This window comes from Diabrotica undecimpunctata, chromosome 3 (genome assembly GCF_040954645.1).
Source record: "Diabrotica undecimpunctata isolate CICGRU chromosome 3, icDiaUnde3, whole genome shotgun sequence".
NCBI lineage: Eukaryota > Metazoa > Arthropoda > Insecta > Coleoptera > Chrysomelidae > Diabrotica > Diabrotica undecimpunctata.
In genome coordinates this window covers 90,923,464-90,943,338 of record NC_092805.1, presented here as the reverse complement: position 1 = coordinate 90,943,338, position 19,875 = coordinate 90,923,464, and the positions used below count along the sequence as shown (strand labels likewise).

At 32.9% G+C, this 19,875-nt stretch overlaps 2 protein-coding genes across 4 annotated transcripts in view; one reads left to right on the top strand and one right to left on the bottom strand.

The window, feature by feature from the left end:
• The window catches only part of LOC140437047 (palmitoyltransferase ZDHHC15B-like), a 34,636-nt gene extending 21,059 nt beyond the window's left edge, over nucleotides 1-13,577 (top strand). The window contains exons 3-4 of the mRNA XM_072526284.1: nucleotides 2,705-2,844; nucleotides 13,098-13,577. Coding sequence (XP_072382385.1) covers nucleotides 2,705-2,844; nucleotides 13,098-13,276 — 319 coding nt within the window. The 3' untranslated portion in view covers nucleotides 13,277-13,577. The remainder of the gene's footprint in view (nucleotides 1-2,704; nucleotides 2,845-13,097) is intronic.
• LOC140437046 (uncharacterized) overlaps nucleotides 1-19,875 on the bottom strand; it is a 126,873-nt gene that overhangs the window by 47,943 nt on the left and 59,055 nt on the right. The window contains exon 6 of one of the 3 annotated variants that reach the window (XM_072526282.1): nucleotides 9,109-9,325. The exons of 1 other annotated variant lie outside the window; for it this stretch is intronic. In XM_072526282.1, coding sequence (XP_072382383.1) covers nucleotides 9,307-9,325 — 19 coding nt within the window. In that variant the 3' untranslated portion in view covers nucleotides 9,109-9,306. Of the gene's footprint in view, nucleotides 1-9,108; nucleotides 9,326-19,875 lie in introns of those variants that run through there. One more of the 3 variants, XM_072526281.1, reaches the window with a different exon arrangement.

Below are 19,875 nucleotides of genomic sequence, written 5' to 3'. Positions count from 1 at the left end.
TTACTGCTGACTTACAATTACCAGATTAATTACAGCTGCTATATACGCCGATGACACGGCTGTTCTTACGTCACATATAAGCCCGCAAAGAGCATCACAAAATTTGCAAATGAATCTGAATAAAATTCAAAAATGGCTTAAAATATGGAAAATTAAAGAAAATGAAGCAAAATCGTACCATGTGCAATTCACAATCTGACGGAAAACTTGTCATCCAGTTTATTTAAATGATAGTTAACATACACAAGCAGACTCCACAAAATATCTAGGTATACATTTGGATAAAAGAATAACTTGGCGGAAACACACCTTTACTAAAAGGAAACAACTTGGACTCAACCTACATAAACTCTACTGAATGATTGGAAGAAAATCGCAACTAACAACAGAAAACAAAATATCTACAAATCTATAATAAAACCCGTATTGACTTATGGGATACAAATTATGGGGCACAGCCAGTAATTATAACTTGAAAATTCTTCAAAGATTTCAAAATAAAGTTCTACGAACGATAGTAAATGCTCCCTAGTACGTGTTCAATCAAGTGATAGGAAGAGACCTAAAAGTTTCTACTATTAAGGAAGAAATCTTCAACCTCAGCAGAAAATACAAAGAGCGATTAAGTGTGCCTCCCAACACGCTCACGAGTGAGCTGGTTGTCGGTATTGGTGAAGTGCGCAGACTAAAGCGCAGACTAGATTTTAACATCAGACTAAAATAGATATTAAGTAAATACTACTATAGTAAATAGATATTAAGTAAATACTAAAATAGATATTAAGTAAAATAGATATTAATTGAATTTATGTTCTGTCTGTTAAGTTAAATGGAAACTTCATTGTTCTCCTTACATGACCATGTAATAGACATACATTTAACTTGTAGGAAGTGAACTAACCTAATGAAGGAACAGATTGTGAAAATAAAAAATTGCAGTAATAACAGGGTAGAAATAATGGGGTAAACTAATGAGTAGCATTGGAAGAATAACTCTGGGCAAAACTTATTAGAAAATTAAAGAATTATTTAAAAGATCCCTTTGGTGATGACAAAAGACCAGTGCAAAAATCAAGCTATACAAACAAAACCGTCTATTACATAGTCAAAAAAGATTCTCATAATTCCTTTTAAACTGATTTCAAGATGCAATAGGTTCGAGAAAAAACATTTTTTGTGTACTTTGCAGATATGCAGAGATGTAAATGTCGGCACTGACGCTTTTTTAGTAGATTAATTACAAATTATTAGAAATCCTTGAAAAATTGATAAAGAGATAAAATAATATCAGAACTGTAGTCAGATTAGAAGGCAAATTTAAGAATAAAAGGAGAGAAAACAGATGGGATTAGACTAAAGGGTTAGATAGGATTACATATTGTCCTCGTCTGTTATACTCAAAAAACATATTTAAGTGATGTCGATAAAGATGTGTGTAAAAACGGAAAGAAATTTAATAATGTCAGGTATGCAGATGATAAGGTGATATTTTCTGATAGTTCGGAAAGTCTACAAGACCTAATGCACAAAGTAACAGTATAAATAAACAAATTGTACCTCATAATGGATTATATATTAATAAAGAAATCATCGAAAGAACAGAGTTTAGGTATGACAATAAATGTCAAATGGGATCACTCATTACAGATCATATTTAGAATCAAAAATCACAATAATTTTATATAAAATAGTATAGAGTATATAAAATAAGTAGTAAATTATATCTTTGAAAATAAGTAATTGTGACTGTCAGGTCAATCAACAGATCATAACCTGCTCGTCAAACCAACTAATAACTCGTTAAAGGTGCGGAGCGGCAACCGTCCTTTGTCACTTTTATACAACTGGGAGTTGTAAAAGATGGTCCAGTTACCGATACCAGCATCCAGTTTCAGTCCCGACAAGGTTCCAGGAGGAACCATCTTTTAAGATGTTACGATATGTTGGCTACGCCGCTGATGGAATATACGTGATCTAAGATCGGACTGTAGGTGCGGCGCCCTAGCGGCATCGAAAACTTTTTATTAAATTCGGAACATTGAAGCGAACAATATAAATAAGAGCGATTACAATTTAAGAGTCAGTCGAGAAAATAAATGTTTAGGGTTAAGTAAATAAATGTAATAAATTAAATTGTGTTTTTAGTGTTAGTATTAGATGACTGTAAATAGATTAAAATAAACATTTTAATAATAATCTTTTTTGAGGTATATTCTTTTTCTTAGGCCATACATATTATTCTCATAAATATCTTTGCCGCGTGACTCCACTTTTATATATGCTATTAAAAATGATTCATTTTTTTTTATATTGTTTTTACTTAGATGTTTAAAGTGTTTGGCTTTAACACCAGATCTTCTTCAGGTGTTTTCTTGCTCTTTGTTTTTAAGATAGCTCGCTTAACTTCTATTATTATAGTTATAGATTATATATTATAATTATAGTCAATGACCGATCTTTTGTTTATGTGTGACTATTTTTTGTTCTGTGATCATCAGATAAATCTTTCAAATATAGATTTCGCAAACATTACATCACTTTATTTTAACTATTTGAAATCAGTTTCTAGTAATGATGATCTAGTAAAAATCATTTAATAATCTCGTCCAAGAGTGTATTTGTATTTAAAAATTTTTTTATTGGTAATTTGGTTTATTTTTAAGAACTAAAGTATGAGTTGCATTCAAAAATTATGATTTAATAGATTTATTTTAGCCGCCCTTCTGGGAACAATATCTGCAATTTTCTTTATGTTTCACTTTGGTTTGATCGCCCAAAATAAAACGCTTATTGAGGATATGATGCCTGCCAAATTTGCTTCTGAAAAAGAAACTTATAATTTAGGTAAGTAATTAAAGTAATATAATGTTTAAGATATATACTGAGTGGAAAGAAAGAGGTAAACAGCTCCATATATTTATCAGATTTTAATGAAGCTGGTTCAATAATGTGTTTAGGATCCATGATTTCTTATACACTCATTTACACGCCTGTGGATCACTCTGGCATTCCTGACATTCCAACTTGTTGAATAAGAGCTGCTGAAGTCTGTGGAGGGTTCAGATTCAAATTCAAGAGCCTGCGATCTATCATCTTCCAGATATGTTCATTTGGAGACAGACCAGGCGATAGTGGTGGCCAAGATAAATGGTTGATGTTGATCCATGAAGGCTAACGATTTTCTGACATGACATGACATGACATTGCTTTGTTGAAAAATCAGGTTTTGGATGGTGTTTAAGTGTGAAATAAAATGAGCATCCAATACCTTCTGAATATAACGTCGGGCTATCATATTGCCTCTGATGAAAATGATTGGTAATCTGCTACCATAAGCCGCTATAGCACCCCATACTTTCTTTCAAATTGTGGATCATGTCTTTCATGACAACGCCTTCTCATTCTTGCCCTTAGAGTGATTTCCAGACAGAAGTGAGAATCGTCACTAAAGTCCACCTGATTTCATTCCCTGTCTCATAAATTTTTTCTCAACACAAGATCAAATGGTTACGCCGATGTTCAGCTTTGACGTGTAGCATCCAATGTGAGCGATAAGAAATAAGATCAAACTGTAGTGTTCGGCGATATACCGTACGCATACCAACCATGTTTAAACCACTGATTTGCGATGGCTTGAGTACTACTCAATCTGTCTCTTGGAGCCAGAAGTCTTAATCGGCGATCTTGTCGCTCTGCAGTCCCTCTGTGACGTCCAGAACCCGTAGCTCAGTGTCTTTGGCCTTCTTTCCGGTTCCACGTTCGTTTGCACTGGATTATACGGCGTAACAATATGTATAAGATACCTGGCGAATTTTACGTACTCTCTATCAGAGACACGAAATTTAAAATTTAAATGACACTATAAATTCACAAAATTGAATGCTTCTTTATCGCCAAACAATTCACGCAGCCACCATTAAATCTTGAGATAAACCTGAAAATTGTATCAGTTGTTGTTCATGGCAAGATAAGTCGTTATTTAAAAAACTAATGAATTCTAATAAACATACGTAGGTGTTTACCCTTTTTTCACTTTGTATATTTCGGCGTTCTTGACCTATAAAACTCTACAAATTAGTTTTTAAGATTTTCATTTCAATTATGCATTGCGATCTTTTAAGCAGGAATAGAATGGAAGGGAACGGAACTTTTACATAGCATATTAACATAACATAGAATTCATATTCAAATGTGAAGGGATGGGAATACCAATGCGGAACAACTTCTTGTATACTTTAAGCTTTGCTGATGACTAAGTGGTAACGGCTCAAGATGAAGAAGATCTGTGCTATATGCTCCGAAAATTAGAAAAGGAATACACAAAAAATGGACTGGAAATAAATCTAGAAAAAACCGAATATTTAACAACAGAGCAAGAACCAGTGAGAAACTTGGAAATGGACGTTAATAGGGAAATTAACGGCACTGACAAATTCAAATATTTAGGATTCATACTCTCAAAAAATGGAACTACCGAGCAAGAGATAACCAGCAGATTAGCACAGACAAGAACATGTATTAAACAAATGAACGGGGTACTGTGGGATAGACAGATTACCAGAAATACAAAGAAGAGAATTTATAACACCTTGGTACGCAGTATAATGACCTATGGAGCAGAGAATTGGGTAATAAATAAACGAAACAGGTCCAAAATCACAGCAACTGAAATGGAGATCATGAGAAGAAGCTGCAGAGTGACAAAAATGGATCGCATCAGAAATGAGGAGATAAAACGAAGAATGGCAGTAGACCAAGACATACTCAACTACATCGAAGAAAAACGTTTAATTTGGTGTATGAACATGTGAGAAGAATAGATCAGACAAGGTGGAGAGCAAAAATTTCGGATTGGAACCCAATAGGAAGGAGGAAAAGAGGTAGACCCCGAAGATCATGGAGGGATGAAGTGGACGAGGCCATGGAAAGACGAGACCTTAGAGATGGAAAATGGCAGAACAGAAAGGACTGGAGACGTTGGCTGAAAGAAGGAAGGCGGCGACAACTGTAAAAATCTTTATATAGATAGATAGAATTCATAATTTATTAGTGTTGATCGGAACAATACGAAAAAGATCGGAACGAACCGGATTTGCATGTATTGCCAACTGAACAATTTTTTCCGTGTTTCTGAAAATCCTTTCTTCTACTCACTCAATATGTTAAGTTATTTCATATACGATATAGAATCGTACAACTAATAATTATATTATCTTTATCACATACTTTTATATTTTTTGATCAATTAAAATGATCAGGAGAACTATTAATGCATATAATTAATTTATAATTAATAACACACAATAAAGCTTAATGCACTTTAACGAAACAAAGTGTAAAACCGCACATGCGATATTTTGCAGAACACCGCAGAGCATGTGTTCACCCATCAGAGGTGTGATTATATTTTTAAATATAATTAAATTCTCTCCTCTTGCTAAATTACTTACTACACGGTTTATGCATTCCTTTCCGTTTCTTTCCATTACATTCCTATCCATTCCCTTCCTCTATAATGTCCGGCTTATTTTACACTTTTGTGTAAGGAAGTTTGTTGAAAATTAGTTTTCTATTTATTATATAAGTAGTATTATCAATATTACATTAGTTTGTCGGCTACGTCAAAGATGACGCAATTTCAGGAAACAATATAATTTTATTTAAAAAAACATAAAAAAATAATAATACTGATATAATTTTAATACTGCAGTGTCCTTGAAATCAATTACTAACGCATTAACTGTGTAGAGGGTATAACTTAGGAAAGCATACCTTAAAAATACTACAGAATCCAAGGGAAAGTATCGAGCCTAAACTCGATAAAAGACAGTAGGTATATCGAAAACCAGACTTTGGCACGAGAAAGTAGCTTTCGAAGTTATAAAGTACTGAAGAACAGAGAGTGGATCTGAATCAGTGAAACGATTTCTGCTGAAAGTAAATGGTAACCTACCGCAATATTTTGCCCGGGATATAGTTCTACATATTACTCTTCTTTATCATGTCAAGAAATCTCAACAAATCGGCACGCAGTACTTGGCATATATTTGATCATCAGTGGGTGTTAAATTTTTACTCCATTTTTGTGTTGTTCAATGTGATTATCTTGTTTTTTTGTTTGGTAACTAATTCTCGCTACTAATAAACAAAATCAACTTATATTACAGAGCTCTTTAAGGAATGCAGGCATATTCTTAAATACCGAATTGCAGGTACAAAATGATTCAAAGAAGACAAGTTTATAAAATAGCTCCTTTCATATAGGTACCGCATTATGAATTAAAATAGCTAAAAACATCTTCATCAAATGTTTATTTGTTATAATACAACCCATTATCTGTCACAACATATTCCTTGCACTGGCGTCTAAAATTGGCTTTTTTTCCTAGATATTTGCCTACTGATTTTTCTGATCCATTACTTTACAATAACTAAAAAACTTTATGAAACTAAAACTAAGACCGAACAATCTAAATAGCAGTGCTTGTTTAGTTTGTCCCCAGATTTTGCCTATAACTTTACAGAAAGATGCTGATAGCTTCTGATCTTTGCTTTACAGTATAACTTGCTGATGAGTAGTTTTCAAATTGGTGAAGATGCTGGGATCGAGCCTGTTGTGGTCCTAAGCAGCTATTAAGTTCTGCATATCTGCTATGCTGCTGCAATTTTTATCGCATGTGTGGTGCACCACAAGGCTTTAGGAAGTACCACCCAATAAGGGTAAACAAAAAAAAATGATTTTAGTAGTGGCTGCATAAGTTTTAAAATATTTCCTTGCCAAATATAAATTGAAAATAATTACAATATTAAATAAAAAATAGCAAATTGACAAGGATAAAATGAATAATTATTAAAATATGGTAATTAAATTACATTAAAGATAACAATAACAATTGCAAACCATCCTGGATAAAATACCTCATGAAGAGCCCTTAATTCTTGTGGATGACTTTAATGCACGAATCGGAAATGAAATAGTTCCAGGAGTACAACAAAGATTTAATGAAAACCATGTCAATGCGAATGGAGAACTCATGGCTAATCTCTGTGCTTTTAACGAACTGAGAATCAATAATATATTTTTCGACCATAAGCTCCAGTATAAATATACATTTGAAAACTCCAGGGGGCATAAATCTATGATTGATTTTATAGTCACTAATAGAGGAACTAACAGAGGCTAGCACAGAAGATACAGCTGAAACAAATAGACGACATCGAAGATATAAACTCGAGCTGGGAGAAAAACAACATTGAAGAAGCAGCAACAGAAGTTCTAGGAAAACGCAAAGTCATACTGAACAAAAGAAACAAAAACAATACACCATGGTTCAGAAAAGAAATAAAAGAGACATGTAAAGAGAAACCAGAGGCCTATACGAAGTACAAAACATCAAGTACCCCAGAATCCCGACACACCTATAGAAGAATGCAAAATGAAACAAAACAGTTGGTAAGAAGAACAAAAAATGAACACTGGGAACAGTTTACAAAAAGGATGGAAAGCGACTTCTACGGTACACAAAAACAAATAATGAGATTCCTAAGAAACCACCGGGAAGAAATGGCAGAATTGAAGGAATACAATAAAATACCAGCAAACGAATGGGAAAGATACCTGATGGAACTGTTTAAAGCAAAGGAAAATAATAATCAACACAATGACGTTCCTGAATTAAGACACGAAATAGAAATCAGTTTTCAGAAAGTAGAAATAGCCATAAATTCACTCAAAAATAGAAAGTCACCAGGATCAGACGGAATAACCAACGAGCTTCTAAAACACGGAGCAGAAAGTATAACCCTACAGATGACAAAACTTATACAAAAACTAATATTGCAATGCAAGATACCAGACGCATGTAGAAACAGCATAATGATACCAATGTTAAAGAAAGGAGATAAAGAAGACCCCAACAATTATAGAGGTATAAATCTACTACTTAAGCTTACCACAAAAGTACTAACCAACAAAATTAACAAAATAACAACTTTATCAGATGAACAACAAGGATTCAGATCCGGAAGATCCATACCGAAATATCCAATAAATGAAAAAATATCTTTTTGTAGTACTTTTTTCCCCTCTTTCTCGTTGTTGGGTAGTCATGAAGATGTTGATCTAGCCGATCAACACCTCCCATTGTATCATTATAGTCGATGACTACTTTCGGTTTAGAAATGTGATTTACTTCTCTATCTCTTTTTCTTGTAATCTCCATTTGTGGGTTGTGAACTGTAGATAAAAGAAAAACATCTTTCTTGTCCTTCCATTTCAGCACCATTACTTTCCCCTTTTGAAACTCGATCGTTTCTCCCTTCTTCAACTTTTTCCGTTGCAATTCTATGGGAACTTCTTTACGATTCGAACGCAAAGTTCCATACACATCTGTTTCCTGTTTTATTAGTATGTCTGCCAACTGAGGAGATGTATAAAAATTATCTGTTGTTAGGCAATAACCCATACCTAACAGTGGTTTCATTAGGGAGAGTACCACTTGGGAAGACTTGGGTAAATCTTTGTATTCTTCACTTACTTTTGTACCTTTCCCTGTATATATTATGCTAGAGTATAAATATCCAGATTGTGACTCGCAGAGACAATAAAGACAATAAAGTTTGATGCCAAATCGAGCCCTTTTTATTGGGATATATTGCACCCAACCAAGACGTTCTTTATACAACATAAGACTTTCATCGACACTGATGTCCCTTTCTGGATATATAAATTTATATTGTCGAAAACAGGCCATATTTTATTTAGTTTGGGCTGTGGATGAGTTTCAGAATTGTACTCATCATTATTGCTAAAATGCAAATTCTTTTGGATATCATAATATCTCCTGTAAGCGAGCAACTTTGAGAAGATCGGAGTTTCAAAGGCTTCTGATGCCGTCCAGTACATTCTTTCCTCTGGTTTGCTGACAATTCCTTGAAGTATTTTCATTGACAGAAACACGTGCAATTCTTCAACAGTAACTGGTGACCATGATGTTGATGCTTCCTGTTGTTGAGCAAATCTATTGGTTTCTGTTACAATTTGATTGACGAGAACATCATCAAAAAATAATTGATACTATGATAAAACGTCAAATTCATCAGGCAAAGCATAAGTGCATCCAGGAGCTCCAATAAAGGGAAATCTTGGTGGAGCAAAGGCTGGCTGATTTGTACTAATAGGATACCAATTTCTAGCTAAATCCAAAGAGGTGTCAACATCACTTTCCTCTGAATCAGTTTCAATTTCGGTATCACACTCTTCGGAACCACTTGCTGATAGATTTGCGTATTCTGATTCACTGTCACTCATTTCCAAGCAGTTTTACTGAAATAAAAACAAAATATATTGCAACAAAGAAAAGTTCTGATTTATAATTCAAATAGTATTTTAGATAAATTATAATGAAATTTAGTAAAATAAAAAATATACACATTACTATAACCCGCCGATTATTATATGCAAAATTTACTTACCAAACAATATAATAATAATGATGAAAATAAGGCACAAATTAGTTCAAACGCAAAACACAATAAATATCAACTTCAGCAGACGACTTTACACCGGCAAGACAAAAGGTATAAAAACAAAATTTCGACAATAATATCGGTTATCAATGGTGACTATTGCAAATTGCAAGTTATGAGAGAATAAATATATTTTTAAGTAACTCAATACTGACTGAGTCATCTATTTTATAATAAAAAATACTTAAGATATAATTATGCTTACATATTATGTCTCTTTATACAAATATCCGCTTTGCAAGGGCTTGAAAAATTTGATGGATAAGATTTAACCGGCGCCCGTGTCTCAGACGAGCGCGTACAAAATTACCAGTAAGGCGCGCCCGTGTCTGAGACGGGCACGTACGTTAAGGAGTTAAAAGGGTACGTTTTTAAGAAAGCGGTGAGTTTGTCCCTATGCACAAGGGTGCATTTGTGTGAATTCTATGCAGTCCACTTTATATTCAAACATTTTTAAAGTCTTTCCACACATACAATAGTTTGATCACAAGTTTTTAACATAATGTTCAGGGTATACCACACTACAACTGCAACATATTGATGTTTGCTACTGTTATAAGCAACAATAATTTAAACATTTAAAAATTTCTCAATATATTCACTTAACACATTGTTGGCTGGTGTCACATTAAGACACTTACTATAAGTTACATTGTGTTCATGCATCCGTTCAAAAACTGTAGTTTTAATTAGTTGCCATCTAAAACCCATTCAGACAAGGTCTGAGGGTCAACAACAACCCCTATTGGGAGTCTTACGTTGTCATGCAGGGTATCTGTTAAATACTTTAACATCACAACATGTTTTCAACAATAATGTAACACAACAAATTTTGTAACTTTTTAAGGGTTTTACGCAGGTATTTAGTGGCTTGGCTCATGTATACCTGGTAAGTATTTAACCACATTGCTTTTTCAACCTTAGTCAAAATTTAACCTGTATGTTTGCTTTCACTAAAGTGGTAGTACTTATTCCAGGTAATAATACACTGATGATGGACTTTTTAGGCCTTAAACATTGTGCTATGTAACCCGAAGGGGTCTTTTTAATCATATACCTTTTATAAAGGATATTTAATTAAAACTTTTAATAGGACTGACATACTCCAGTCGCAGTCGTCAAAGACGAAAATGTCACTGAACCTCTAAAAATCATACGAACAAGCTGAGTTTTGCTGAGAATGTCAATTTTTTTTGAGACCCCAAAAAATGATGCAAAGAAGTTTGCAATTTCTAACCGCAGGCTTCCCCCTAAACCCTCCCTTAAAGAGGGGAGAACGGAAAACATATATTTACTAAGAATTTGTACGCCGTAAAAAAATGTTTCAAACAAGAAATGTATCTGAGATAATAATAAACAAAAATGTTTATTAGCACTTCTCTCAGAAACAACGCTTGAATCGACCGGACAGAGTGTCTCATCGACGAAAATTAATTTCGTCGGCTTTTAAAGATGAAGAGTGCAGCTTTCGTACGCAATTTTTTAATTTTGCCGTAAATAGCAAAAATCGTTAACAGAACAACTATATCTTGCTTAAAATTAGTCCTAGACCTTCTACGGTAGACAATTTTAAAGGTAATTATTTTTTCTTTTAATTTAATGTACCATTGCATACACCTAAAACTGCGCAGAAAAGAGTTATAGAACAATGTGTGCGAAAAAATAGGACAAATATCCCAAAAATGGTGTAAGTGGCAAACTTTGAAAAATCGTATCTCGGATGCTATAAATCATAAAGACTTCTACTAAATGTCATTTTGAAAAGGAATGATAAAAGTTTTTTGTGTAAAGCAATGCATGTACCCACATCCTGGTGGAAAAAAGTTATGGGGCATAAAAGAAAAATCACGTGTGTTCCTGTTTTTTTTTGCTTCGTTTATTGAATATATTTTTGTCAAAAGAATTATTTTTAACTTTAAAAGATTCTTCGATAGGAAATTTAATTTTGAACAACTTTTCTGTAGATTTATATGTACCAAAAGTGCATAAAATTCTCCCAAATGCACCCTAGTGCACAGGGACAAATTCACCCCTTTTACAAAAATGCACCCCCTTAAGTGGTAGCACTCCGGGATTTTTTCAAATTTAGGGGTTCATTGACCATATGAAATAATAAAACCCCTTTAACGTTGTAGTTCATTTTTAAAGTACATTTTCAATAGCCTATTACTCACAATTTATTAAACCTTGGACGACTGATTTCGAACACTAAAATTTCCTGTTCATTATCAGGTCCGAAAAGGTTAACTTAAAATGCTAAAAATTACAAATTGTAACTAATAGGGTTCTATCAGGCATGTTATAAATAGTGCCAATATTACGTATGCATGGTTTGAGGGAGTATATAATTAGTACCCAGTAGCGCACCAAGAATTTGCCTCTGAGGGGGGGGTTTTGGTTGGTCACCGAAATTTTTTTTATGATGCTACCTCCATTTTGAGTCCTTAAAATGTGTGAGTAACAGTGTCGGAATAGGATCCTGGGGGGAGGGTTTAACCCCCAAAATCCCCCCCTGGGTGCGCCACTGTTAGTACCTAAATGCCGGTTCAAGGAATGTAGTTACAAGGGCACATATTAAACGCTTATTTATACTATGTTGTTGTTTGCTGGTCATCAGCTTCATTACACATCGAAAATTATGGAAAATTTCTTGAGGAGACAGTTGGGAAGCAAACTATTGTTGATATAGTATACAAGAAATAACTGTTGATGTGATGGTTTGGACTATATTTGGTGTATTTATTAAGTTTTATTATAGAGGTATAGTTCTGTCTTACATCATAACAACAAAAGTTTGCTTCCCAACTGTCTCTTCAAAAAAATTTCCACAATTTTCGATATATTTTATCGAGTTCGAAGTTACTGACCAGCAGAGAAAAATCTAGCATAAATGAGCGTTTAGTATAAGCCTTTGTAACTACTTTCCTTGAACAGGCATGTATGTGCTGTTATATACACTCCCTAACCATGCATACGTACTTACAAGCATAATATTCGCACTATTAATTATACCTGATAGAATCCTATTGGTTACAATTTGTAATTTTCCATTTTAAGTTATTCTTTCCGGACACCTGACGATGAACGGCCAATTTTAGTGTTCGAAACCAGTCGTCCAAGTTTTAATAAATAGATTCTGAGTAACTAAGTCTAACATTTATTTGTAGAGTATTCTATTTTTAGTATTGTTTTATAGTATTAGCTTGTTCTTGTGGCATCTTATAGTAATTATTGTTTTAATGTGAATAAGTCACAATTAAAGTTTAAAATAAATTTATTGACATTTAAATTTCCATTTCGGAAATCGTTCTCAAAATACAAACATTAATAAATTGAATAATTTATTTTAAATCTTTAGAGATTCTTTATCATTTAGAAAACTCCGCATCTACTTTTTGACCTGTTTATGCCACGTTTGTGAGAACATTACTACGGTATCATGAAGTCATGATTGCAATGCTTTGGATTGGAAATAAAACCACCTATTTACAATTTAACATATTATGACTATATGCCTTACACTATGTATATGCATTTATTTTCGGTTTTCTTTTTTTTATATTTTGCAGGTGTACTCCCAAATATAGCCCAGGTATTCGGTTATAACATAGCACTTTGGTTTTTTCCAGTATTTAGCCAAGAAGGTGATGGTGTATTTTTTCCTACTAGGAGAATCAGAAAAGCGCATAGCGAAGAAGAAGAAGCTCGTCATAAACTTGAAAGAGATTTTTCAGATTTTGTAAGATAAACATAATTAAATCTGTTTTTAAACAGCGAAATTATTAAAGTAATTGCAAAAATGCACGTATCGTTAAAAACAGTAGGACCAATAAATATTTTAAGTACCTACCTAGATTTTTATAATTTTGTTAGTTTTGAAATAAATTCTAGATCTTGTTAAATAACAATTTTCGTATTTTAATTTGGTGTTTGTATGAATTAAGTTCTCTAAGATTTTAAAACAGTATGTTCTGGGGGACAAATGTGTGATCAGCCGACGAAATCAGACAAGTCAAAATTTGAGTTTTTAAGTAAAAAAAACCATCTGAGATTAAACGCATAGTAAATGTAGCTTTTATTAATTACAATCATGTATATAAGATAAATTTAATACAATACAAAATGAAAAAACGTAAATATTAAATATTTTGGATTTTGATTGACTTCTCCATTTAGGTATGACTTTCTTTATTAACTCGTTTAAGCACAAATGAAGTGCACATTTTACATTAAAAAACATAAATATTATCATTTTAAATAAAAAAAAACAAATATTATTTATGAAATAAAAATTAAAGAATAAATTTAAAAAGATCAAAAAATTTGAATTAATTTATTTCTTCATCATCACTTACAAAATTGGAGTGCGTATTTTGAGCTGTAGCATTCGTATGTAAGACTTGAAAAAAATTATAAAATTAAGTAGGGATTAGAGGCAGTGGCAAGATAAGGTCTGTTTGTTGTCGCTAGAAATAGGAATTGGTTGATAGCATGCAAACTTGGGGCAAGTTTGATTTTTGTTCGGTTGTAAATTGTTGCGTCAAATATGACGAGGCAAGTTTGCGCCAATATTACTGCAATATTGTTAAGTTATAGATGATGTTTCAAGTTTGTGACAATATTACTCCAAATAATGATCGCGTTCACGCCATCTGCTGCACGTTGCAGAGATACTTAAACAGAGGGAAAAGCAGCCATTTTGTGTTTACCGTTTTAGACTGTTGTTGGTTTTTGCAGTGCTCGCTTAGTGAAGGAAAATTATCAGATTATCAATGTAACAAAAATATGACTATAATCCGTTCACAAATTTTTGAGAGCACGAAATGTGCCTCAAAGTCATAAAACGGTCGTAAAATTTGTATCATCATAGGCGTTCCTGAGGTGTTTATTCATTAAAATCTACATTTACATTTATTTTCCTTTCCAAACTGTTTATCAATATTAATAATATTTTAATACTAATATATTTAGCAAAAAACAATCAAAACTTTCACGACTAATGTTGGTTATTATATTATATTAATAAAAATAAGAATTTAACCATTAACAATTTTGTAAATAAGAATACCTTATCTCTTTGGATATTTCAATACTAATCTTCGCGTTTAATCTAGAAAACCTGGAATTCATATCCGAAGGTACTATTCGTTGCAAGATAATTAGGATGGAATTTCCCAGATTTTTAATAATATAATGGGTATAAAGATGGCGGCTTTGGCCACGTGCCTCGTCTGTTCAGTTTATATTCGAAACAACTTGAAAGGGTAAAGTTATTACGAACGAAAATATTGTTTGTTTAGTACGTTTTTGATCGCATGTAATTTACGGCTCGTCGGTGTTTCCGCGTCTACGGCAGTAATTAGCGTCGCGAATATTTCTTTTGCGAATTATATACAGTGCGTGAGTGATTTTTTATTCCATATAACTAGGAACATATACGTACCTTTCGCTCGTGCTCGTTTTGTTGGATTGTTTTTGATGGCTTCATCATCAACATCATCAAGTTTTACACCGGTACTGTTGCGTACAGTCAGTAAGTCTGTCTATTCACCAAGAGAGAAAACTATTGTCCTGAATGTTCACGATGCTCTGGTTTCTCAGAATCCCACAAACACTGTTCGCAACATAGTCAAAAGTTGTGCCAACATGACTGGCGTAGGGGATTCAACAATATATAGGTTCCTATCATAAAGAAAAAAACACGGTACAGTAGGTATATAACCCAAACACAAACGAACACTTAAAGAGAGGGAAAAAGCCTATTGAAATTGATGAATTTGCCAAAAATGGTATTCGAAGGAAAATTCATTGATTTTTTTTTCAAAAAAGAAATACCAAACCTAAACAACAATTTTGCAAGAAGTAAGAGACGACCCGGATTTGCCTCATATCGGACGAACTAAATTGTGGCAAGTTTTAAAAGAATTAAATTACCGGTGGGAGAAATCAGACCGAAAATCACTTTTGATTGACCGGGAGGAGATAATATGTTGGAGAAGAAATTATCTAAGATCCATACGAAAATTCCGGGCTGAAGGAAGGCCAATCTTCTACCAGGATGAAACGTGGGTAAACTTAGGTCATACTCTAAAAAAAATTGGTCAGATAAAAATATATTAAGCTCCAGACAAGCCTTTATGGAAGGTTGGTCTACTGGTATCTCCCCACCTTCTGGTAAAGGCAGTAGATTAATAATTTCTCACATTGTCAGTGAAAAAGGATTTGTTAAGCATGGTTTGTTGGAATTTCAGTCCAAAAGCACAAAAGACTATCACGGAGAGATGACAGCTGATGTTTTCGAAGAGTATTTTGAGCAGATGATTGAACACATACCACCAAATTCAATCATAGTATTAGATAATGCACCTTATCATTCACGACTACTAGAAAGACTTCCAACGACTGCGTGGAAGAAACAGGATATTCTTGACTGGCTGCGGAATAAGTATCTGCCTTACGAAGATGGAATGGTAAAAGCAGAACTTTTAAAAATTGCCCGGCAACACAAATCTAAGTTCAAGAAATACGTAGTTGACAAAATGGCGGAAAGGCGAAACATCACAGTCCTTAGACTTCCACCCTACCACTGCGAAATAAATCCAATTGAACTTATTTGGACACAAATGAAAAGTTATGTGGCTAGAAAAAATACGTCATATAAAATACAAGCTGTACGTGAATATATATAGCTAATATAGCTACTATGTCAAAACAAATCTTATGCAAGTTTGTTATATCACCATTGTATATTCTTTATAAACACAAATTTCAAGCAAGTTTGTCGCATTGTAACTAGCAAGTTTGATTTAAACTTGCTACAAGTGTGTACAGTTGACATGGCAAACTTGAAGCAAACCTTCTTTTTTGATATACATATAAAGCTTGTTGCAAGTCTGAATTAAGTTTATATGGGTTATTATCGGAACTTCCAAAGGTACTTGGCCCCCGTGTCTGTTGAAGTCAACAGTCTTAAATGGATCTTCTCTATTAAGGCTCTTTGAATTGAAGGATTGAAAAGGCTTTCGTACATCGAAGCCATCTTTTTTCCAGTAACCGGAACTTACAACCATCACTGCTTTTCTTCATACCATGCAACCTTTAAGAAACGATGAGAAATCGAAGAAGTCTATTTGTGTCATTTCCATTATAGTGAATTTAGAGCTGCTTGCATGTACAAGTTGCATCCAGTCATGAGGGTGAAATATTTGAATATAAGGTTTCTTCTATATTTTCCTCAATCATACTGTGATCAATATCGACTTCTGTGAGTGGTATCATAAACTTATGATTTATCACCTTAATATTCGAAGAGATCTATTCAAGGTTCTCGTAAACATGACAGACACACGAGAGTTACGGTTTTGTAACCCACGGGTGTCTGAATAATAAATTACATGTTCTGTCTCAGGTAGTACGATCATTTGCAGGTGTTTGTACAGACAAGATGCTATCTGTACAAGTAACAAACGGCTTTACCTGTGCTGTTATCATGAACCGACAAATTAAACGTACACAGTCTGCCTCTTATAAAATGCAACCGATTAAAAAAGGGGGCTATCTTGTCTCCTAAGGGTTGTAGGACTTCTTTTTTTTAAGTTGTGTTTTTTAACCAGCTTTCCGAATATGTTTTTGTAATTTAATTTGAACTAAAGTCTACGTAGTTATTGTAAATGTTTAGAAGCTTAAAAATTGCTATTTATTAGTAAACCATTTCAAGTACATAAATATAATTTTTTTAAACTTTTTTCCATAGGTTATTATTATACGGCTTAACGAAGAAAATAAGCCCCTGATTATTGAGATCCATTCAGTCAAACTATCTAGACCAGCCTTAGAAATTAGCTCATTTTTCAAAAAATATTATAAACAAATTAAATTTAGCAAAAACTATTCAACCGAACTGGTCCATCTTTTACACACAATTCAAACACGATTGACAACTTCAGATACATTTAAACAAATTTTATAAATAATAAAAAAGTTATTAACAATATTTAAAAACAGCGATTTTATTGTTCATTTTGCAATAACTTTTTTGTTTATTAACCGATTTTAATTATCAAATCTCATTTTGTATATCTTTTTTTTATTTATTTAAAAATAGTTCCACTAAAAAATTGATGAATTCCTAGACGAGTCTTTTGTAGTATCTCATACTACACATGTTAACTTTCAAACCCGTCTATACGGTTCTGACAAAAAACGTTTATTTTTACTAACTTGATGAGTTTGTTATGTCATTGTAATGTGCCAAGTGATATAAGGAAGTAATTCACTGGTCAACTGAGGATTGAACCAGAAGTGATCCTTGCACTACCAATGAGGAAATTGTTCAGGCCACAGGACGTATTGGAGTTTAATGAAAAAAAAACAGCGTTTGGTACAGAGGTCTTATGACCAAGCACCAAAGATTATTGTTTTCTCCAGCAGCATCATCAAAAAGGCAGTGATGTTTCTTTACCATTTCCCACATTGTTATTTGTGATCACAGATATTTACATCCGCATATTTGTAAGTGATAATTTTTTGGTTTTATAAGTCCAGATGTATTACTCAAATATCTTGTGCATATTGAAACTTCCGTGTTTTTTTTGAGATCTCTTATTTCTTTACAGGAGTTATCGAGATATGGTTCTTTAGCGTGCTTAATTTTTCTTTTTATGGGTTTGTTGCCCAGTTGCCGTGATCTACTATTTATTACTACATAGTTGGCTTGAAATAATAAAACAAAATAAATTAAGATATCTTTAATATATTTCACTAAATATATTTTTAACAAGAAAAAACTAATAAATATCTTATTGCTGTGTCAATCAAAACATAAAGAAAAAACAATAGCGAAAATCAGTTTTTTTACATGTAGACAATGCCATAATAATAGTTTTTTAAGTCAGAATACATCAAAAAGTTTATAAAATTGGAAGACAGACGCCAAAAAATATTGCGAGTATATATTACTTGCATTTTTCTCTTTAATTGAACAACAAATTATTTGGCACATGAACATTATATTAGGAAGTGGCCGAATCGTTCAAAAACTAGTACTACATTAAAGATAAGACAAACAAATTATATATTCACAAATAGGTTTTTGAAAAAATATGCAATTGTATTATAATATACCTACAAACTATTATAGAATGTTTGTCAATTCAAACTTTTTTTCTTATGTACAATTTAACTTTATTGAATATTTAAATAATCTCTTTAAATAGAATGTAGTAAAAGCGTGAAGACAAAAAATGCATTTATTTTCGGTTTTCTTTTTTCATATGTTGCAGGTGTACTCCCAAATATAGCCCAGGTATTCGGTTACAACATAGCACTTTGGTTTTTTCCAGTATTTAGCCAAGAAGGTGATTGTGTATTTTTTCCTACTAGGAGAATCAGAAAAGCACATAGCGAAGAAGAAGAAGCTCGTCATAAACTTGAAAGAGATTTTTCAGATTTTGTAAGATAAACATAATTAAATCTGTTTTTAAACAGCGAAATTATTAAAGTAATTGCAAAAATGCACGTATTGTTAAAAACAGTAGGACCAATAAATATTAGGTAGATAATATTTTAACTTCTTATATAGTTATATAAACATTTTTTCATTTCTTTTCATTGTATTTAAAATGTATCACTGTAAATCTATAACTTAATAAGTTTGTCCAACCCTAGCTTCCCCTTTGGAGGTAGCCGATCAACATGGCAATACTAACTTTGGACATGCCGTGCACAACATACGTTCATTCATAGTCATTGACGGCAGTTCAAATCGTTATCGTAGAAAGGAAATACCACAGTGTCCTACACTTCTTTGGCACATGATTTTTACCTGCATTGTAAGTTACAGTATATCATATTTTTGATTATAATATTATTATTAACAAGAGGATTTTACTGTCATGATCATCATGTGGATGTTTTTTGAAGACAAACCACATGTTATGATTTTTCTAACGGGTATTATTAAGTTAAAGTTGATTTCATGTAATCGAATTAACTATCTTCCAATAAAATCGTCCCAGGAAGGCAACTCATAAATATTGACAATTATCTACAATTTGATCTACTATGACAAGTCATGTACTTTAAAATGTATTATATGTCTGACTTTTCAATATGAGTTAGATAAAATTAAATTATTAGAAGAATTTTTTGTATAACAAGTAACAAAAAAAAATTGTTGCTTCTTTATTGGATGCCCAATCTTATAGCCCTTAGAGGAAAGCCGGAAATACATGACAGTGCACTATTCTAATTCTCAGGACAAGATACACGAGGTTTCTCGTCAGATACGAAGTGTCCTACCTTTGTTCATAACTTCACGCCAAAACTTTCCAGTGCCATCTGTAGTTT